At 37.1% G+C, this 24558-nt stretch overlaps 1 protein-coding gene across 1 annotated transcript in view; it reads right to left on the bottom strand.

The window, feature by feature from the left end:
* The window catches only part of LOC133530631 (inhibin beta B chain), a 28468-nt gene extending 20632 nt beyond the window's left edge, over nt 1-7836 (bottom strand). Inside the window, exon 1 of the mRNA XM_061868639.1 lies at nt 7035-7836. Coding sequence (XP_061724623.1) covers nt 7035-7554 — 520 coding nt within the window. The 5' untranslated portion in view covers nt 7555-7836. The remainder of the gene's footprint in view (nt 1-7034) is intronic.
* Nucleotides 7837-24558: the final 16722 nt, after the last annotated feature.

Here is a 24558-nt window from a genome sequence, read left to right as displayed (position 1 = left end):
CAAGTAATCTTTGATTAAGATATGAAGAGTATAAAGTATCTAAAAAAAAAGATACACGTGTATTTCTTCTTTCATAAGACTAAGACGTAATGCTAATTAAATTTTTGTTTTACTCTTAACAAGTAAACATTGATTAAGATATGAAGAGTACAAAGTAGGTATCTAAAATAAAAGATACACGTGTATTTATTCTTCCGTAATAATAAAACGTAATGCTAATCAAATTTTGATTAACTCTTAACAAGTAAACACTGATTAAGATATGATGAGTACACAAAGTAAAAATAAAAGATACACAATAAAAGACGTTAGATTAATGCAATTTTGATTAACTCTAAACAAATGAACATTGATAATGATATGATACGAAGAACCAAAAATAAAAGACACACGTGTATTTTTAATTCCGTAAGACAAAGACATAACTGTGTTGTAATTACGACGATGCAAATGTATTATTAAACGTGTTGATACGAGTAGTATAATCAACCTCTTTTAGGTTTGACATTGAGAGTTGACAGTATTGTTGTTTGTTTCTAATTTTGTCAATAGGACGTAATTAATATTTCGTAATGAAGTATGACAATAAACGAAAAAGGTATGTGTGTTATTATTTGTTTATAAAATTCCCACTGGTTATGTGCCCAATATATAAAAGTGCAGGGCGAAAAAACCGTCAAACGAAGCGATTTGTATATCGGTGAAAAGTGAGGTTATTGCTAGCGATAGGAAATGAAGAAACTTATTAAAAGTTGTAAGTCTTTTTTTGTTTTTAATGTTAGCCTTTAAATACAATAATATAATGCCAATTAGCACGTAAGGTGTCGCTGTTAGTGCTGATTGAATGGAAAATAAATAAATAAATAAAAAATCGTATTCTGTGTATATTTTTGATAAAACCACAAAATTAAACTAGACGTAGGTTTTAGTGGTATGAAATGATTACGAAAGGAAATTTTAATTTACTCTTAACCACAACAGCATAATAAATATTATATTTTTTTATGTATAGGTAAGTTATTTCGTACATCATGATCACTTGTGACAGTCGTGACGTCGCGTCATTAATGTGACGTTTTGAGTTAAAACAAAGTAGTGAGACATTGCTTGCTGAATTATTTTATATGGAAAATGAAGTCATCCATTTTTTTAAAACGAAAATGAAAGTGTGTTCATTAAAGCCTAAATTAACCCTTTGTTTATATGGTCGTATCAAAAATACACGCAGTATACGAAAAAATGAAAATGAAAAATGAAAAATATTTATTTCGTAACTTATAAGTAACTTTTTACATCTGTGGCGATGCCTCTTTTTAAGTAATGAATATACTTGTATTAAGAAGCACCGCTCTCTCGTAGTATATAGAAGAAAGCAATTAAAGGTAAACCAAAGCAAAGAAACTTACAATTTGTTGCCTTCCGTTATAAGTCAATATTAAGATTTGTCATTTTAATAAGTCTTGTGTCAGAAAGACTACAAGTAATTTTATTGACATTTGAGCCTTTAGGTACAGCGTGGGTTATTTTAGGCTTAGTGTAGTTTTAGTCTTATATTGGGCATTACAATCAGCTCCTCTAGCTCCCTATTCTTCCTAAGCCTCCAAGTTCCATCTTCATCTCTGATAGGTCCCAGAATCTTCCGCCAGATTTTCCTCTCCGCAACTAAGAGCTTGCTCTCTTCTTTCTGAATTAGAGTTTAAGCTTCACACCCATACATCAAAATTGGCCTAATTACAGTATATAATTGGCGAGATCAAAGCCACACGACTCCGCTGGCACGGTCACCTAGAGAGGATGGGAGAGGATCGTGCTGTGAGAAGAGCGTATGTGGGGCACCCGGGTGGAAAACGTCCATCTGGGCGTCCCAGATACCGCTGGAGTGACGAAATCCTAAAAGACCTGTTCGCCCTCGGAATACCCAACTGGCGCGAAGTGGCGCAGGATAGGACAGAGTGGCGCTCTCTTGTGTCAGAGGCCAAGATCCTATTTGGGTCACTGAGCCAGTGAAGCATAGTAGTTTTAGTCTTACCTATTTGGATTAGGTACTGTAAAGTTTATTTATATAATTTAAGTTTGCTGATTTACGATCTAGATAAGTTATGTTATTAATGTTATATTGAATTTTCGTAACTGGTTATTTAAATTAACCTGACAAATTTTTTATCTGAAAATTTCTTCTTCTTCAACCTAGCGTTTTCCCGGCCTAGCGCCAGGGTCCGCTTTCCTACTTAATCTTTGCCCGGTCTTCGGCATCCTCAGATGTGAGATTGTTCTCTTCCATGTCCACTCTCACGACCTTCAGCCAGCGCTTCTTAGGCCTACCGCGGCCGCGTGATCGTAATTTATCAATAATAAATTTATTTATTTATTTAATCGTATGGCTTCAAACTGGTCGCTTATATAATATTGGTTGAAGTGTAATAATTAATTATTGCTTTTTGAGTAGGTACTATAATTTAAGATCTAGTTTCTTCACCCATCGGGCTGCGTTCACATCAGGGCAGAGCAGGTCCAGGGAAACTCCGGTAAATTTTCTCTTGGGGCAGTCATAGATGATGTGTTTAATAGACTGCACTGGAGCTCCGCAATCACACGCCGATGAATTTCTCCAGCCACACTTAAACATGTAGTCCCCGCAGAGTCCATGTTCGGTTCGGAGTCTATTCAGCTGGCACCAATCCCGTCTAGAGTCCGAGAAGCCAAATGGCTTTTGCGTGGGGTCATAGGTTGAAACATTAGCCCTAGGTGGAAAGCAAAGCAAATAATAAATAAATCTTCATTATTTTATTAACATGAGGTTCTATATTTTATACTCAAGCTAAAAGTTAAAATGCATCTTTGCTCTATCTTTGTTCCTATAAAGTGTTGTTATATACAATACAGAATATTGAGCTCCGATTAGTGAATTATCTTTACGAGACGAATGTAAATACGAAGTACTCTTAAGGAAACTGCGACCTTCGCACCTGTTTGTTTGAAAGGTTTTTAACCCGTATTTTATTTACTTTCACTTTATCAATGTTATGATTACAACGACGACGACCGGTCTGGTCTAGTGGGTAGTGGCCCTGCCTATGAAGCCGGGTTCGAATCCCGGTAAGGGCATTTATGTGTGTGATGAACACATATTTGTTGTTGAGTCCTAAGTGTTTTCTATGTACATAAGTGTCTATTTTTCTATAAATGTATATATATCGTCGCCTAGTACCCATAGTGCAAGCTTTGCTTAGTTTGGGGGTAGATCGATCTGTGTAAAAATAAAAAAATAAATAAAATAAAATTCATTTATTTCGGACAATAAGGAATCCATATACCTATACAGCTTATAACTAAATTACAATAATAAAAAAAGATTCTCCCCAAATATTTAAGTAGAGGAGACCAGGTATGTAAAGGTAAGTAGCGCGGGATGAAGCTGACAAATTACTTTCTGAACGAATAATTATGACTGCACTTGATGACTCTAAAATCATCATTATGCGCCACGGTTTGAGCATTTCTTTAAAAAAATGCCACTTTCATTAATTTTGTTTTTTTTTCATAAATTTTGTGTTCTTTGTACTCAGAATCACAACCTCTTTCGATAAAAAAATATGAAAAAATGTCCCAGAGTTTTTTTCCAATTGTGTTACCATTTCCCCATGTACGACTAGAAATTAGTGTTGGTAGGGACTTGAGTCTTTTGAGTCTGAATTTGAAGAACTCGACTCGATTTTACGAAACTCGGCGCTTAAAAAACTTCCGAGTCTTTTAAGTCCCGAGGCGAATCATTTATTGAGTCTTTTTTAGGAGATCTCAAAAGGACTCGAGCCTCAGAATAAAGACTCCTTCAACAATTCCATAGGTTTAACCTAAATAAAAGTAAAGAAATTTTGCGTTATTCTATTATTTGCGTGCTATAACTAACTTATTACTTATGACAAAGCATTTAAAAAATTTGCAAACAAAAAAATTTAGAGTTCTTTGAAAAGGGCTCAAGTCCCTACAAAAGACTCGAGTCGCTAACAAGTTGAAAAGAACTCGAGTTTAGACTTAATATGTGAGTCTGACAAACTGAGTCGAATTTCAAAGCAGAGGACTCAAAGGACTCGAGTCTTAACCAACATTACTAGAAATAACTCAAAGGTAGCAAAAAAGGTAACATAATAAGGGGCAAAAAAAAGAAACGCTCTTTTACCCCCCTTTGCCTCAGTTGCACTGACGTTACGAGTGAGCGTTGTGCTACTTGATAAAGATAAAGATAGTTTTTCTACTCCCGTACTTTTATTTGTCATTTAAAGGGTCGTGCACACATCTTTAAAACCCTACCTTATAGTTGTCAAGACAAGTCGTTAGTCTATTCCCCAAAAACGCATTTTTGCATACACGCAGTATCTTTTTGGTACTTTTCGATACTTCGTGTAATGACAACTTAAAGAATATTGTATGAAATACATTGTTGCCAACCTTATTTTAAATGTCATCTGTGACAAATAATTTTTTTTTTTTTAATTTCATTCATTCATTTTCCCGCCCATACCCTACATTCTATGTTACTTCTTGAATGAGGTTATTGTGGTTGTCGAATAAAAACTTAAATTTTGTATTAAATAACAGTATGTAGGTATTTCAAGTTAAAATGGATGAAGACGAAAACTTAGTGTCTACGCCTGAAGCAATACCAGTGATGGCCCAAGAAGTCACTAAATTTTTTCTGCCTCTCTTAAACAACGGTTGCATAAAATACTATTATTATTCAAGTAGGAATATTACAATGCGCTTATGAACGTCCAATAAAGCTACACCGGCTCTAACCCTACACCTCTGACCCGAGAAGATTTAAATCCCCCCTCAATTGGAGGAGGGTATCCCAATATGGACCGGCAAGAAACTCGGTGGGACACATCTTTTCAAAACATCACATCTTATAATTAACATGTATTAAATATGAAAAAAAAAATACAATTTAGATTACTGTAGCTACTTTTCTTTATAGAAATTTGATAAAAAAAAAATATATATATATGTCATATCAAATCATACAAATACGTAGTTCTTTCAGAAAACATATCGAATTCTAACAAAGGGAAAAGAAAAATAAAATTAATAAAGAAATAAGAATATACATTATCTATAATCATCATAATATCTTAAACATCCTAAAGCTTTTTTTTTTCGTTTCAAAGAACTACAGTTTAAACTTTTATCAAAGGAACCAGAAATAATAATGGAATAGTAAGAAAAGGCAGGAAAACAGGAATAATACGCGTAATCGATACTTTAATTGAACTTGAAATTCAAAAACTAAGAGAAAGAAGAGATTGAAGAGAAAGAAAGTTTAGCTAAGGAAAAATAAATTAAGGAACTTATTTCCGAGACTTCTATAGAGAGAAGAAAGCTAAAAGCTTCAGTGGTTAGAGAAATAAATAAAAAGGGCTTGAAAACAAAATAAGAAATAAATATGCTAACGGCTACTGTTTAGTATCTGTGGAATTCTTTCCAAAGAGCAGTACCCCTAGTGTAAATTTGATCGACATCATAACGTGACGAACGCGTTTGCGTTAAGTCTCATTTTGTATAGGATTTTGAGTTTCCAAAACGTCCCGCTTGGCGCGCTCTTTTTTAAATCCAGTACAAAATGAGACTAAACGCAAACGCGTACGTCACGTTTCGAAATCGAATTTATTTACACTAGGGGTACAGATCAAATTAAAAATGGGTGAAATGCCTACAATTTTAGCGGTCTGAAAAACTGCCCTAAAAACGAAATTCGTTTTGGGTGACATGTTTTTGTATTTGATTGAAATCAGCGTACTGCGTAAGTTCAGAATGAATATTTTAAGTTTACTCAGCTATACCCCGCCGTAACTTAAAAATCTCAACAAAAAATATATATATCCATTGTATGCCTAAACTGCCTTCTGTCAGTGTGGAAAAGACCTGATACTCTTCAAACTGCTTGATCGAATTTAGCAAACATAGCTAAGCGGACCGCTAGGTTGAAGAAGATAGCTAAGTTTGTACAACCGCAAGGAAACTTGCCTTCACGTTAAAAAAACCGCACCGAAATCGGTCGGTTTGAAAGCTACGATGCCACAGACAAACATTGGTGTCAAACTTATTAACACCCCTCTTTATGCGTCGTAGGTAAAAATAACTGTCATGTGAACTATCATTACACGCGAGAGGTATGGGCAGCACGGGTTGCACCAACATACGTCACTGCAGTTCGTTACAATTTGAATATTATGGCGGTTCTCTATGAGATGACAGTTGCCGCCGCCATGTTTAATGTGAAATCATATAACCCTCTTAAACACTACAAGCAGTGTACACCGATTTATAACTAAAAACACAAATTCTTGTTTTATTTTGTCTAAAAAGACACCATCCTTATACTGTGCTACAATACAACCCTCAATTAGCTAATAATAGTTTGTTTTATAAATAATAAATAATTTATTAATTTAGGCTTGTTGTTCGTTTATGAATAAGTGTATTAATGATTAAATAATATAACGGCCTCCTAGCCTAATTGGTAGTGACCTCGCCTACGGAGCAGGACGTCCCAGGTTCGAATCCCGGTAAGGGCATTTATTTGTGTGTTCATCACTTATATTTATTTTGTTCCTGATTTATAGAGGTTATCTATGTATATATATATATATAAATAATAAAATAAATAAATAATAATAAATATTATAGGACATTATTACACAAATTGACTAAGTCCCACAGTAAGCTCAATAAGGCTTGTATTGAGGGTACTTAGACAACGATATATATAATATATAAATATTTATAAATACTTAAATACATAGAAAACACCCATGACTCAGGAACAAATATCCATGCTCATCACACGAATAAATGCCCTTACCAGGATTTGAACCCGGGACCATCAGCTTCGTAGGCAGGGTCACTACCCACTAGGCCAAACCGGTCGTCAATATAATATATATATATATGTATCGTTCCCATCCCTAGTAACCATTGCACAAGCTTCTGTGTAAGATGGTCCCCAAATTTCCCGCCATTTCTTCGATAAACCTTACCTTCAACAGGAAAGATGATCTTCTGCTCCGTTCTCCCATAGTAGTCATCAAACTCAGGTGGCTTATCCGTGCCCTGACTCAGAGTCTGCCCCTGCGCCACCGGCATCGGCAGGCTGTTCACCGGCACAGCCACCGACGGCTTCTTGCTCAACCGCAATTTCTTCAAGATCTGTCTCTTCACAAACTCCAACCGCACATCTGTCAGGTCGACGTCGCTCGCGCAGTTCGCGCAGAACGCGTCTGACAGGTTCAACGCACTTAGAACAAAACACACAAACACGAGCACACGCATCGCGATGGTTGGCGCGCAGGCGTTCGGCGCGGAGGGCGACGCGCGAGTGGCGGCCCAGCGGCGCGCGCGCATATATACCCGGATATTTGGGGGTCCAAGGCCGTGGTTAGGGGCTGATGAGGGCGTGGGCGGGGACCTTGAGGCTCTTGAAGTGTTAGAGATCTTTGACACGGTGTAGAGCCTATACGCTATGATTGATTTTAACGTGTGGGGATTTATTAGTTTCATCTCAAGCTTCAGTAATGGCCATAATATGTATTTAGCTACGTACTTAAGCAATTCTTCAATTTCTTAATTATTTTAATTTTCCTTGTTGGATATGGGGACCCTCGTTCCAGATCGTACATAATGCTATAGAATACAGATAGATAAAGGTGCGTGGTGTAGCTGCCAGTGTTATGCGGGACATTTGAGACAGGTAGGCACGAGTAGAGACGATACTTCTAATTTTAATATTTAGTGTAAATTTATCAATTTGACTCTGCCATTGAAGGCTTCCTTACCAGAACCTTACCTTACCTTACCTTCTGTCAATACGGACTAGAGCTGTGGGGCCTGGCTGCAGACAGGGACCGGCCATTTGTAATGCAGATAATTAGGACAATGACAAGAGTTGCCCCAGATACATCTGCCAACCAATTTTTCATTAATTTCCGCATTCTAACACTCCCCTCCCTGTTTATACTCGAGGTAGCAAAGTACGTCCGAGCGAACATGTTTTGGTTCCCCAAAAAAACAGTGGAACATTAAGAGATTCCGGGACAGTCGTCAGCATGACTTGGAACTGCCCACACATCGCCTTAGGAACACTGGCAATTGTATACATGTAGTTGGAACCTTAAATATCAAGTATATTTGTTATTGTAATAAAATGTTGATATATAAAATACAATGATTTACAATATTTTACATTTTTAAGCTAACAATTGAAACTAAACTAAAACTAGAAATTTAACTACTAACCTAAATTTAACTATTCATGACATTAGGTACTTACTACTAACCTAACCTAAATAACACCCTACACTAGAAATTCACCCCACGACCCCCCCGACGCAAAAGTACCCATGACGCTCGCCGCGTTGCCACGTTGAACGGCTATGGATAACCTTTGCATCAGGAAGGTCCCTGAGCGAGGATCCAACCCTCTCTCTCGCATGCGTCTCCCCACTTCCTCAAAAAAGGCCTTGGCCTCGGCACACCAGCACCCGGCGGTTTCTACAGCAAGCGGGACAAATAAATAGTTCACAAGGACCTCATATTTCTCCCGCTTGCGAACCGCAGCCAACTCGGCCGCTGCCCCTGCCATCCTCACCGTACCGCCAATATGCGACACCGCGAAAGTGCTGACGCACGTTGCGTCCCACACTAAACATTTCCCCTTCTCCCAGGGAACCAACGTCAACCCATCAGAGGGCCTACCGCAAACCACGTTCGACGTGTTGCCCTTCTTCGCACTTGTGAATTCGTACGTAAGTGTGACAGGGAGGCAACACGTCGAACGTGGTTCGCGGTAGGCCCTCTGGTCTCTTTCCGTCAGAGCGACTGAGGCCCGGAGGTTCCAGCACGCACGGGACGTTTGCAGAAAAGTTGGAACTAAGATTTACAATAATATCCCATGTGACATTAAAAATACGAACACCATTTCGGGTCTTAACTCGCGCTTAAATATATTAATTCAAAAGGCTTATTACTCCGTAAATGACTTTATTAATGAGAATAATGAGACCTGACATTTTTTACTTAATTGTATATATGTATAATGAATATTCAAACACGATGTAAATTGTTCTTGAATAAATAAATTTAAACTGAAACTGAATATGAACATTCCTGATTTTGATTCTGATACATAATGGATATATATAGAGGATTACTATAACTAGCTTAAATCTAAAATAGACCGTCGAGGGCCTTGAGACACCAAGGATACTGGCGGCATTTCCTCGTGGTATCGCAATACTGATAGGTACGTTGTGCGAGAAAGCCGCCAGCTGTTCCACCAGTCACCAGTTACGTCAACCAGACGCTTCGCGATTTCTGCAAAAAACTTGTGCGCGCTGGGACCCCAGCTATCATCCATAGCTTATAAAGTGAATTAATAAATGACAATGAATGACTATTACTGAATAAATGGATTATGATATGATATAAGATATGATTACGAAATCCGAGTGCAGATTTCTTCATTGGTTGTATGGAGCCAATTATTATTAATTTCGTGAAGACATTCATATTCTTCATATCTAACCATTTTATTAAGTACGTTATGTACTATTTAGTTGTATAAAACAAAAAATAACTAACTGAGCCATGTAAAGTTTGATGAAACCAAACAGAATTTGAAATAGAGGTGGATTGTCAAAGAAAACTTTTTAGCCACAGTAAATTTACTGCCATCTTTTGATACATAAATTTAAAGTAACTATACTTCGTTTATTAGTATAAAAAACAGTAGACAATCTTTTAACGAACTCCTTAATCTTTTGATGATGCGGGTTGCAGATGACTAATTGACGAAACCTAAGGTGGATGAGTTTTCTGTAATGTGAAGAATACTGTACGTGAGAATATGTGACGCTTTCTGTAGTGTACAGTCAGACCAAGATACGTTGGCAGTGATTTTGATAGCCCTGACGGCGCAAGTGTCAAGGAAACGTCATAGTTTCATAGAAGTTGAATCCTGGCCTGTCGGAATTGCTGCCAACTTATTTTGCTTTTACTCTAACTGTGAATCTGATGGTATGCTTTTTAGGGTTCCGTAGCCAAATGGCAAAAATCGGAACCCTTATAGATTCGTCATGTCCGTCTGTCTGTCCGTTTAGGTCACAGCCACTTTATTCCATAACTATAAGAGCTATACTGTCAAACTTGGTAAGTAGATGTATTCTATGAACCGCATTAAGATTTTCACACCAAAATAGAAAAAAAAAACTATAAATTTTGGGGGTTCCCCATACATAGAACTGAAACACAAAAAATCTTTTTTCATCAATCCCATACGTGTGGGATATCTATGGATATGTCTTTAAAAATGATATAGAGGTTTCTAATATCATTTTTTTTTAAACTGAATAATTGCGCGAGAGACACTTCCAAAGTGGTAAAATGTGTCCCCCCCCCCCCTGTAACTTCTAAAATAACAGAATGATAAACCTAAAAAAAATATATGATATACATTACCATGCAAACTTCCACCGAAAAATTGGTTTGAACGAGATCTAGTAAGTAGTTTTTAATACGTCATAAATGGTACGGAGCTCTTCGTGCGCGAGTCCGACTCACACTTGGTCGGTCTTTTGGTTCGTAAAGATTTTTATTTTATTGTAAACAATCTTGACTGCCTTTTTAATAAAAAACACTTTTGATAAATAAGTCCCAGCAAATATGTAACAATTTCCAAGCATATTTTTTCATAAGTAATATGTAGTTAAAAAAAAATTAAAGCAGTTATCAATAAAAAGACACACCTTTGCCTGCGCATTGCAGGAGTTACGTTTATAATTACATTAATTACTAGGTAGCTGACGTATGTCAAAGATTAACGTGCACGTAATTTGCACTTGTCAGTCACCCATGAATAATTCAATAGGTCACCCATCTTTATCTCAAAATAAAATATTAATTAAAATTCTACTGATTAATTAAGTATCACCAGTGAGTTTATTTATAAATATATCGATTTCCAATAAACTGTTACACACACATCTAGTCCTTTAGACGAAAGTGGACAACGGCCCCGAAACCGTCTTTTCATACAAACGTAGTCCCCATTTTCCTCTCTGGATATTAATATTTTTGAAAATATTATGACACAATTTGATGTATATCAACCACAACTATGCCCCTTTGTTTGTTTTTTTTAGATTTTTAATTATTATAAGAGCTCATCATCTTCGCGTTGTCCTGGCATTTTTCCACGGCTCATGGGTACCTGGAGTCCGCTTGGCACCTAATCCCAAGAATTGGCGTAGGCACTAGTTTTTATGAAACCGACTGCTATCGGACCTTCCAACCCAGAGGGTAAACTAGGCCTTATTGGGATTCGTCGAAAAGCGACTAGTAAATATCAAATGATATTTCGTACATAAGTTCCGATAAACTCATTCGTACGAGCCGGGTTTGAACCCGCGACCTCCCGATAGCAAGTCACACGCTCTTACCGCTGGCCATCAGCGCTTCCCAATTATTATAAGAGCTACGACCATTTAAAAAATTGTATGGGATTTTTTTTTATGGTAGAGGAGGCAAACGAGCAGACGGATCACCTGACGGTAAGCGATTACCGCCGCCCATGGACACCTGCAACACCAGAGGGGTTGTAAGTGCGTTGCCGGCCTGCAAGAGTTTGTTTGTTCTTTTCTTGAAGGTTTGAAGGTCGTATAGGTCCGGAAATACCGCAGGCGACAGTTCATTCCACAGTTTAGCAGTGCGAGGCAGAAAGTGAGATTTTTGTCATATGTAATCTAAAAATCGAAAAATCGAAAAAAGTCAAACGAAGGAGCACCGCTATAGTTAATATACATCAGTAGGCCTAAGATTGTCGGCTCTATATCATTTGTCACCATGCCTGTCACGTTCTAACAAGTATGTAAGCGTGAAAGTGACGGGCATAGTGACAAGTGATAAAAATGGAACCATGCTGCCACCGCTGGGTGTGTATACACACTTTTTATAATGTAAGTATGAATTTATCTATATACTGTACGTGAAAATGATCTCGAGCAGTTTGGACTGTCCGTACATGAACCGGTACTATGCAGTCTTAACTGTTCTGTCAATCAGCGCTGATCCAGGAATACACGCCAGTTAAATTTAAATTAATTTACAATTTAATTTAATTTGATTTAATTCACCTTTTTATTTATTATAAACCCACTAACCTCAGGTATAAGTATATCAAAAAATATGTAACTAACAATCCTAGTTATCTAAATAAAGAACTTTATTATTATTATTATATCGTTGCCAAGTACCCATAGTACAGTCAGTATCAATAGTAGCGGATGAAATAAGGCGCCAAAAGTATCTGATATTCCCGATAACTTTTCTAAATAGCCTAAATCTCTTAAATTCACACTCAGAAGTGTATTTTTTACCGTCTTAATTGTTTTACATATAGAAACCTTACTTTTTGTTAAGCTGTTACAGAATGGTGGATACTTTTGAAGCGTTGTTTGATCCGCTACTTTTGATGCTGACTGTACAAGCTTTGCTTAGTTTAAGGCGAGGTCGATTTGTGTAAGATTGACCACAATATAAAAAAAAAATCTCCAGAGAGGAATTTCCTTCCGCGGACGCTTCGGCTGTGGAATGAGCTCATGCCGAGGTTTTCCCGAGGGGCTACAGTATGGAGTTCTTCAAAAAAGGAGTGTAAAGGTTCTTAAGGGGGTTAATATATCTGGTGTTGCAGGCGTCCATAGGCTACGGTGACTGCTTACCATCAGGCGGGCCGTATGCTTGTTTGCTACCGACGTGGTATAAAAAAGAGGAAAATGAGGACTACGTTTGTATGGAGAAGCGAGCGTGTCCTTTCCTCTTAAAGCTTGACATGTAGACAAGAAGGAATGTTAACAACCAAAGCATCCTGAAAAGGCAAGTCCGGCTCGAGTTATGTCTGCCACGGCTAGATTGGTAAGACGTCAGTTGCCAATGGCCACCGCGCTCCATATAGGTAGGTACAGAGAAACGCAGGAATGCTTATACTTAAGGCCACGTACGTACAAGTTCTTCTCTAAAGAGGCCCACTGATATACCAGTTCGCCTGTCAGTTATTCGCAATTTATGGAAAGTAGAGGCAAGGAACAGAATCTCCATATACCAAAAAGTGTCCGGCAAAAAAACATAAATAGGTGGCACTACAATACCTAGAATACTTGAGAAAAAAATCTAATCATAGACAGCGTACTTCACTCCGTCAATAACGCCTAGTTCTTAGCTACTCTGGAGAAATTTGGAACTATTATTTATAGCTGACAGCTGGACATTTTTGCAACAGTTCTGTCTAAGGAGATTTTGTTCCTTGCCTACCTTCCATATTCGCAATTGTCGGCTTATTGCGAATAACTGACAGGCCGATATCGTCCGGCGAACTGGTAATCAGTGGGCTCCTGAAGACGAAAGGGGATGACCGCCCCGAAACCGCCTTTCCATACTAACGTAGTCCCCATTTTCCTCTCTGGATATTAACATTTTTGAAAATATTTTTACACAATTTGATGTGTTTTAATCATAGCTATGCCCGACCTTAGGATTTTTTTAAATATTATAAGAGTTAGGAGCATTTAAAAATTTGTATGAAACTTGTTTTTCGATCCTAAGTTTTATAATAAATTTATAAAAACGAAAAAAAAAACAAACAGTCGGGCATAGCTATTATTAGAATACATATAATTCTGTAAAAATATATTCCATAATGTCAATATCCAAGGAGTAAAATGAGGACTACGTATGGACAACGTAATGTTGTATGGAGAATCCATCATCCTCTTTACTCTCACTAAGCTTAAAAATTGTTGTAAAATCTTAACTCCATTTTCGCCTCCTTAGGGGTTGAATTCCTAAAGTAAACTCCTTTTTAAGTGGTGCTTTTTAACATGTCCAAAATATAATATGTTTCACTACCCTGCTATCAATCATCTAGGCTATGCGTTGCCATTGGTAGATACCAAATTGCGTTTGACATATACATAGGTATAATGCGATTGTTTCAAGTATATATTTAAGGCCCTGTATCGAATAATATTAGGATTTTTGAAACGCAGCAGTGGTTAGCACCAGAAACATACGAATGTGATTTTCGGATATATTTTTCTTGGCTAGGTGCGAGGTGATGGAAGAAGCGCTGGTGGCCTAGCGGTAAGAGCGTACGACTTGCAATCCGGATGTCACGGATTCACCCCGGCTCACACCAATGAGTTTTTCGGAACTTATGTACGAAATATCATTTGATATTTACCAGTCGCTTTTCGGTAAAGGAAAACATTGTGAGGAAACCGGACCCAAAAAGGCGCTTCGTTTATTTTCTGGAGGGTCAGATGGCAGCCGCTTTCGTAAAAACTAATGCCAAGCGGACCCCAGACTGCCATGATGTGGCAAAATGCCGGGACAATACGAACAAGATGAATGATGTTTGTTGTCTAGGTAGATATGAGTTTTGTCAGAAGCCGAAACACGAATGCTTTCGATTGAAAAAAATCCACAGTTGTCTACATTTCTTATTCACCTGTGTGACTAAAACGCATCTTTACGGGAATTATACTTTAAAGTTTTTACATCTCATCTTAAGGTACCGTTGGTTCCAAGAGCGGAGTTTTAAATCACAATACGGTTGCCAAAAACTGCCGATTTTCTCTTTAGACTTCATCGATTCGAATCCTGATTCTGTGACTTTCGCTCGATAGAAACAAAAACAATCACAAACATAGACCAAAAACGCACTTTTTAAAGCTGAAAATATGACATATTCAAAATTCAAAATTCAAAAATTTATTCTGCAAGTATGCCTCAAGGGCTCTTTTACAAGTCAATACAACATTTATAGTAACATCATATAGTGACATGAAAAATACATAACAACATTTTATAAATACAACAGCCAATACCTGGGTAAACATTACATTATAATAATCTTAAAATAAATAATTACTACAATACAATAGAGATGTATAGTCTCTATGGTTAAAAACACATTCAATCTGGAGATGTAAAAGGTCCCCAATGTCAGAGTACTAATACTAATAAAATTTGGAGGTGTAAAGTCTCTCCAAGTGTCAAAATAAAATTTATACTAAATAAATAAACCGCGTCTGGACTGTTAAACTAGCAGTCTCATAAACTAATGCTACATTCTGTACATAACTAGTATGTACCAAGTCAAGTATATTATACAATATGACAGAGACGTATAGTCACCACGGTTAATACATTAAGTTTGGAGATGTATAAGGTCCCCACGGTCTGAGAAAAATAATAATACACAATAATAAGATTTGGAGGTGTAAAGGTTCTCCAAATGTCAAAGAATAAAAAAAATAAAAAAATGTATGAAATCTGACGACCGGTTTGGCCTAGTGGGTAGTGACCCTGCCTACGAAGCTGATGGTCCCGGGTTCAAATCCTGGTAAGGGCATTTATTCGTGTGATGAGCATGGATATTTGTTCCTGAGTCATGGGTGTTTTCTATGTATTTAAGTATTTATACATATTTATATATTATATATATCGTTGTCTAAGTACCCTCAATACAAGCCTTATTGAGCTTACTGTGGCACTTAGTCAATTTGTGTAATAATGTCCCATAATATTTATTTATTTATTTATTTACATATTTCACGTCAAGAGACTGTTAAGCTAACAATCTTAAAACTAGTTCTACAGAATACATAACTACTATGTATTTAATATGTCAATGTCATCATCAAAATAACTAAAACATAACAAACATTAATACATAAGGTTGAACAGCTAGAAACAACAGCGCCATATGCCTCTCCGGGACACTGCACGCAAAACTATTACAGCTGACCTATACAGACTGGATACTTGGCCATGATTCCGTGTCTCCCAAGTAGTCATCTATTTTATAGTATCCCTTTTTGAGAAGTGCTTTTTTGACGTATTGCTTGAATGACGTATAGGGCAGGTTCCATGCCTCTAAGGGTACTTTGTTATAAAATGTTACACAGTTTCCTATGAAGGATTTTTTAACTTTCTGTAGACGAAACTTAAAGACTACTAACTTATGTTTATTTCGCGTATTATAACTATGGATATCAGACAGTTTCTTAAAGGACTTTATATTCTTATGCGTATACATTATCACATCTAGTATGTATTGTGAAGCTACTGTGAGAATATCTATTTCCTTGAATCGTTCTCTCAGTGAGTCACGAGAAGCCATGTTATATTTTTGAGGGAACACATCGATTTTTTTTTTCGTTAAATTTTAATCAAATTTAAATTCAAAACATGATATCTGCGGTCCCGCGTACATACATAGGGTGAGAGAAGAACACGACCCAACGGGGTCTTAAGTTTCTCAGGATAATATTTTGCAATATAGTTTTTATCTATTCACCTATGTTCGTCATTTAATTTCATTTAATTTAAGTAGTAGTAGTAGTATTTGATACAGAAAGGCTTCAAGATCGCCATTCATATATTTGGAAACAGTATTATGATCAATAACAATGCTGGCTGAACCCACTGCACCTTAAATATGTAATAATAGCTTGTGGCGAGCTGAATGGGAAGTAACGTCCCTTGGGTCCCATGCCCCCGAGAGTCGGACAGGCCCCTCTCTCCGGCTTGCCTTGATTGGCCGGCTGGAGTGAACACTGAGCAGGGGCCGCAGGACTCTCACCTCTGGCTTGCCTTTACCGGCCGTCCAGAGTGGGGTGTCAGAGCTATATGCTCGCAGGGTGGAAGTGAAATTTGCATAAGACGCGAGTTGGCACAGTGGCTGCTGACAGCCACTGGGTAGAAAGCGGCGTACACCTCTCCACACCTTGAGCCGCTCACGCAATGTTGTCCCCTTGTCGCTCTGTGCGAGCGGCCGTTTTCGGGGACCCATATTGTGAGTTGGCAAGTCACCACCTGTCCATTTTGTCGTGTTTTTAAAAACATATGATCAGGGCAGGTGCCATAGTATTCTCCATAGTCCCGGTTACCAGTCCACTTGCAACTCAACCCAATAGCCCGGTTTATTTTGGTACCTTTTTTTTACAATAATCCTACACTAACCGGGGCTTGTCCTTGGGTGCACTGCTATAGTGTGAACAGGGATAATCGTCGGTTGGTGTCACGTTACATTTAGAGTAAATTGTCGTATTACAAGGGGCCTCTACGTGTTGGCTTCGGCCCCACGCACGCCTTCCAAATGTCCGGGACCCCATGGTCCCGAGAATTTGTAAAAGACAGACAATAATAATAATATTCTTTATTGTGCACAACGAAAACATGATTAAATACAGTAATTAACATAAAAAAAACTAAGCAACAACAGGCGGTCTTATCGCTAAAAAGCGATCTCTTCCAGACAACCTTATGTATGTATGTATGTATGTACATTTATGTACATACATATTTAAGGTGTAACTTGTTTTTGAAATATAAAATTTGATCTCCAAACTTTCAACAGATGAGTTAACGCACTGTGCGAGATGTTCTTATTATTATTTTTTAAATTATTAAGTTTGTTTCAAGTTAACAAAATAGTGATTTGTTTTACAAGGAGGCAGGTCGTGCTTATATTGGTTTCAAGGTCCGAGGGTTAAACAAACTTTGCCTCCGTGTGAAACACAACATTTTTCACCACACCAATGTGAATATAATAGGTACTAATTAACTATGAAATACCAAAAAAAACAAATCAAATCAAATGCAAATACACGTAATAAAAAAAATATCATTCACAATCATCATTTAAAAGTCTACCAGCTAACATAAGGAAACAACTCAAAATTTGCAATTAATTACAATTGCCCCACATGTGGATAAAATGCAACTTTCTCATTAGTTTTTGAACACTCAAGAGGGCCTTTACCAGTTGGTATGGTGAAAAAGTACAAAAGCTCGGATCATGACGACCGGTTTGGCCTAGTGGGTAGTGACCCTGCCTACGAAGCTGATGGTCCCGGGTTCAAATCGTGGTAAGGGCATTTATTCGTGTGATGAGCATGGATATTTGTTCCTGAGTCATAGGTTGTCTGAAATTTTTACCAAATGATAAAATGACATTATCATTTGCATAGTTCTCTCTAGTGTTTTCTATGTATTTAAGTATTTATAAATATTTATAAATAAAATAAATAAAATAAATAAATATTATAGGACATTATTACACAAATTGACTAAGTCCCACAGTAAGCTCAATAAGGCTTGTGTTGAGGGTACTTAGACAACGATATATATAATATATAAATATCTATAAATACTTAGATACATAGAAAACACCCATGACTCAGGAACAAATATCCATGCTCATCACACAAATGCATGCCCTTACCAGGATTTGAACCCGGGACCATCAGCGTCGTAGGCAGGGTCACTACCCACTAGGCCAAACCGGTCGTTATGTATTATATATATCGTTGTCTAAGTACCCTCAACACAAGCCTTATTGAGCTTACTGTGGGACTTAGTCAATTTGTGTAATAATGTCCTATAATATATTTAAAAAAAAATGTACTTTTTTTTGTCTTTTCATAGTCTAAATTCACTTTCTTCCACATTTTAGCTTGGTTTTGTTTTATTTTATTTTATTGTATTATCTCAGGTTGCCCTGCCATGCAAACCAGCGCCATGACTGAGTGGCAGCCATTTTGGTGGTAGAATGTACTACATAAGAAACTTAACATAAGTTTAATTTTTTACACCAAATAAAGTATTTCTATTACTATTTCTAAACTAAGATTAGGTACTGAATCTTCAAAAACACCATCTTTTTTTAAGAAAACCTTGTGTGAAACGAAATGTGTTCGCTATAAGGAGACATGATGCAATATGTCATTGATTTACACGCACTTGTCTCCCTGAACTACTGTTTAAGAATTTTCCTGTTGATATCGTGAGTAGGGATGTCGCGAATATTCGAAGTCGCATTCGTGTATACGAATATTCGCATAATTTTAAACATTCGCATTGACATTCGCATTCGCATCAAATGAAACGAATATTTTGCGAATGCGAATGTGCGCAGGTCGTGTCTTGTCTCGTCGACTCGCGTTTATGAATGAATGAATATTTTTATTTCGTGTAACATATTTTTATTAGTAGAACTTACAATTTAGTGGTCAGTAGGTACAGCAACCTTAATTTCATATTTACTGTCTACTGCATTTAATCAATATAATCGGGCGTTACTTTGCGGAAATCCATACTAATTCAAACAAAAATTATATTTAGATTAGCACAGTTATGTTTTTATTTCATTGTCTACTGCATTTTTCAACACTATTACATCCCGTTCTAAGGTAATATGTGTTTTATGTACTAACAGTTTTTTTCTAATTAGGAATGATGATAACAACTAATACATACTGTCTGGCCTAGTGGGTAGTGACCCTGCCTATGAAGCCGATGGTCCTGGGTTCGAATCCCGGTAAGGGAATTTATTTGTGTGATAAGCACAGATATTTGTTCCCGAGTCATGGGTATATTATATAATATATGTCGTTGTCTGAGTACCCACAACGGCCACAACACAAGCCTTCTTCAGCTTACCGTGGGAATTAGTCAATCTGTGTAAGAATGTCCTATAATATTTATATACTCTCTAACATTCGTATTCGCATTCGGATATTCTCATTCTGGACATTCGGATTCGCATTTGCGAATGTGAATAATGCGACATTCGGGACATCCCTGATCGTACGTAGGGAAAAATGTCGTAGTATTATAACTGCTTCTACATATTTTGTTTAAAGTCCGACCGAGATCTCGGTCTCGGCTCTCGGCCAAAATGGGCCGAGATTCTTGCCGAGACCGAGACTAGGCAATAAGTTATCATTGGTGGATTTGAATTTACCGCGCACGAGCGCCCGTTTCTAAGCGACCCGTTGGTTGCATCGCCCGCTTGGTGTGACGTTTTTTGTGATTTTGATTGGTTTCGTACCCACATTTTAAGCCAATTACCTACTTATCAAATACGGTGTTGGGATCGGATAGGCTCGGTTGCTAGCAATGACTTGTTCTTTGGTTCTTTTTGTTTTGTGTTTGTGTTATTGCGGAAGAGATAATAAATGAGTGTATATTGTTATTGAGATGTAACTTAAATTAACTTGGTGGGTGTAAGATGACACTGGATATTTTGATACTTAATATATTTTTGTTTACGGGAAAAGATAAAACAGTAGGTAAGTACAAAACAATACCTGTGGCGGATTACTGTTGTGGAATATTTGACATAATTTCTTGCTAACTTTGCGGATGCAATTTTGACGAAATTCGCGGCGTGGTTGTTGAGACAGGTTGATTTTTATTTAATGTGGCTTAACTTAATAGCAAGTCACTAACTGACCAGTTAAACGACGAGCATTGTCACAATTTAATGGACCATAACGCTGAAAAATTACGTTTTTTTGGTTACAATATATAACTTTTTAATTTTGATTATTGCTATTGTACCTCTTTTTGTACATATCCGTACTAGAAAAACCGGTCAAGTGCGTGTCGGGCAACGCATAATGGAGGGTTCCGTACCTTCATACAATACAAAAAGCCGGACAAGCAAAAGAGCGAATGTTCGTGGCACTTACTTCGTTTTAATAAGAAAATAATCAAAATATTTTTTCTGAAAAAGTATGTATTACAGCTTAACCTTACTAAGATGCGACTTACATAATATACCTTCGTTCCATATATCATTATAAAATATATCGTATAGTTTTCGAGTACAATGGTTGTGACATACGGACAGACACAGACAGACGGCAATGGCGAAACTATAAGGGTTTTTGCCATTTTGGCTACGGAACCCAAAGAATACTTTTTAATAGCGCTACGAATTGATCATGATAACTTTCTCTGATTGGTCGTCGAATTTCGATTATAAAACATGTTGATTGCAAAAATCGTGTTTTTTTTCTTCTATTTTATAAATTATCGGTCTCGGTCTCGGTCTCGGCCGAGAATCCCATTGAATCTCGGTCTCGGTCTCGGTCTCGGCCGAGACAGAAAAAGCGTTCTCGGTCGGACCTTAATTTTGTTAACTACCTTAGTGAGGGTTAAAAGGTTGCCCACATTGGAACTTGGTGCGTATTCCGCATTTATTTGTGTAATGAGCACAGATATTTGTTCCTGAGTCATGGGTGTATTATATAACATGGTTATGGGTGTTATGGGTGTATTCGCATCCGCGAATGTGAATAATGTGACATTCGTGACATCCCTGATCGTGAGTAGGGAAAAAAATGTCGTAGTATTTTAATTGCTTCTACATATTTTGTTAATTAGCATAGTGAGGGTTAAAAGGTTGCCCAAATTGGAACTTAGTCCGCATTCCGCAATAATGATAGCTATATAACTACCTATATTTATTTAATTGCGTGTTAACTTTTTTATTACGAACTTTTTTGAAGGTCCCAAAGCAATTTAAGTAAAATCAAAAAGTAAAGTAAGTAGTAGTGTTTTAAAAACTATAATCTAACTATGGTTTTTTGCTATCTGCTTTTTATTTTATATTGTAGTCGATTTTTTCTTATTCTTTTAAGTTTAAATACCTAATCAATAAGATCTTAAGTTTTTAAACGTTAATATCATTAAAAAAAAGTTCCTTTCTCTTATAATAACAAAAGAATATACCTACTAAAAAGTAAGAGCAGCGAGAGTGGTATCGGCGGATGCTGTGCTGAGGGGTCAGAGATAAGCGTTCGGCAATGTACTCGTACGATGTCAATACTAAGAATGCTCACGTTTAATCTTCATTTCATCTCGTTTTAACGCCACTCGCATCTCTGTTTTCAACTTATATAAATACTTTAAATTTTAAAGAAAAGGTGATGTGAATTATTTTAAAATGTAGGGGCAACATTGATTTTTTTCATTTATTTTCCAGCGATGGATTTTTACTTTTTTTTTCGTAAAAACTAGTTTTTGTAACGTGTTATTTGTCTCATTGTAGCAATATCGCCATCAAAAAGGCGTTTAGCACTAAGTAAGAATCAAAGTATGTTTTTAGGGTTCCGTACCCAAAGGATCAAACGGGACCCTATTACTGAGACTTCGCTGTCCGTCCGTCTGTCACCAGGCTGTATCTCATGAACCGTGATAGCTAGACAGTTGAAATTTTCACAGATGATGTATTTCTGTGGCCGCTATAACAACAAATACTAAAAACAAAATAAAATAAATATTTAAGGGGAGCTCCGATACAACGAACGTAATTTTTTTGCCGTATTTATAAATAATGGTACAGAACCCTTCGTGCGCGAGTCCGACTCGCACTTGCCCGGTTTTTTTTCAACGGGCATTAACTGAAAATAGGCGAATTCCAGAAAGGACCACTTTAGCCTTTAAATATGATCAGCGGTGGTAACATGGTTTCATTTTTAACACCTGTCACTATGCCCGTCACTTTCGCGCTTACATACTTGTTAGAACGTGACAGGCATGGTGACAAATGATAAAGAGCCGACTATCTTAGCCCTACAGGAATATACTACCTACCTATCCACTATTGAAATCTTTCGGGTTCCTCGTGAAACATCGTGTATAACCCACCTAGTTGACATACTTCTTTCGCATCCTTCCAGGGATCGGAACCGGTTTTTTGCAAAAACATCGAAATAACCATATATTTCGGTTTATTTTATACTCTAAATGTCGGACTCAGTTGTGTTTTCAGATAACGACTTCGTATTATTAGATTGCCTAATTAGAAATGAAGTAATTAACAAAGAACGAAAAAATACCGTTTTCGTTCCCATACAAAAAATACCGGTTTCCGATCCCCGCATCCTTCACTTTCATAACATTCCTCATACATGCTCGCCCGTTTAAGGTGTTCTTCGGTACCTATTCTGTGAGTGCTTGTGGCTAATTCTGGCATCCGTGCCAACGGCCACGTGGACTTGTACTTCGACCTTATCAGAGACAATGGGTGATGGAATCCGGGGGCAAGGTCCGCCCGTATCTATGGTACCCGATAGACAGGGTTGTCACATAAGTATACGAGTAATCTATTAAGCGAAAAAGTAAAACGTTGTTGCACTTCGCGCTATGGAAGGTAGAGGTAGGGAATACAGTCTCCGTAGGCAGAACTGTTGCAAAAGTGTCCAGCTGTCAGCTATAAATAATAGTTCCAAATCTCTCCAGAGTAGCTAGGAACGTAGGCGTTATTGACGGAGTGAATTGCGCTGTCTATGATTTGTTTTTTTTAATATTCTAAGTATTGTAGCGCCACCTATTTACGGGTTTTTTGTCGGACACTTTTTGGTACATGGAGATTATATTCCTTACCTCTGCCTTCCATACTTCGCGCTATGTGATCTCTCCAATTTTCTGAAAGTAAAAGAGTTTCATTTCGGGTTTAAAAATCGAGCACATGTCGAAATTTACAAGCACAGTGACGATATAGGGAGCGTGCATGAACTGTAGGAGGCAGCACAGGAGCCGTCAGATTTTTGGCGCGAGGCGTAAATGTGATTTTTATTGTTCCGATTTAGCCCACAAGATGGCAGAACCTACTATGCACAAGACAACACGTGACGTGTAAATGCACATGTTTATGGTTCCGATTCAGGCCACAAGATGGCAGACCCTCCAACGCGCACGGTCCCTATATGTAGAATCTAATACAAATTGGTGCTTCGAATTTGATACCTCGTAATTATTCTGCCGTGCATGCGTGAGTTAAATACATGGTCCCAAAATACAAAACAATTTTTTTTTGGAATAATTTTCTTACACGTTTCTTCAAAATGTCATTAAAGTATACCGTAAAGTATACATTAAAGTATATAGTATAGTGTGATGGGACTGGCACCAGTAATGGGATGGTATAGACAAATCTTGTAAAATAAGTATTTACCATCAGTTTTTAAACGCTGGCAACATTGTACCATAAACAAGAGCAATCGAGCTGCTTAAGTTTAATTTTTCTTTGATATTTATTAGTTTGAATTTTAATAGCGCCATACATCTCATGACTGGAGCAAAAAAACATAGTTTTAATTTGTTAATCATATTAAAACCAATTGCAATATATTTCATTAAATTACATAGAAAACATAAAGTACGAATAGGACCTTCAACTTTTATTTTAACCCAAAAAGTGGTAGAAAGCTCCAAATTTTCTCTTAAATTTCCCATTATTGGTGCCGTTAATTAAAACTACCATCATTTAACCAATACAAAACGTATAATGTATCTTCAAAATATTTTCCTTTAACTTTGATACGCAAACGTAATTAACATTTGTTGAAATGAACAACATGCCGCAATAAAAAAATTAAAAAAAATCTAACGTGCTTTTCTTTCAACAGGCAACTAGTCTCTAGTAGTACTCATCGGGACAATTCTATCAAACCCAAACAAAACTTAGGTTGGGGTGTTTTATTTAGTTATTCATTTAAAATTTGATTCAGGCAACATGGCCCATATTACCAATACCTTATATATACATTTTATAAAATTACTACTAAACACTATTAAGGCGACAAAACGGCGTGGCTCCGTTGAATTTGTGTCGTATGTCGGGTGTCTTGTGTTTATCAAAGAGTGGCCACATCC

The sequence above is a fragment of the Cydia pomonella genome, chromosome 23 (genome assembly GCF_033807575.1).
Source record: "Cydia pomonella isolate Wapato2018A chromosome 23, ilCydPomo1, whole genome shotgun sequence".
Taxonomy (NCBI): Eukaryota; Metazoa; Arthropoda; class Insecta; order Lepidoptera; family Tortricidae; genus Cydia; species Cydia pomonella.
The sequence above is the reverse complement of the archived record's forward strand: the minus strand, read 5'-3'. Positions and strand labels throughout refer to the sequence as shown.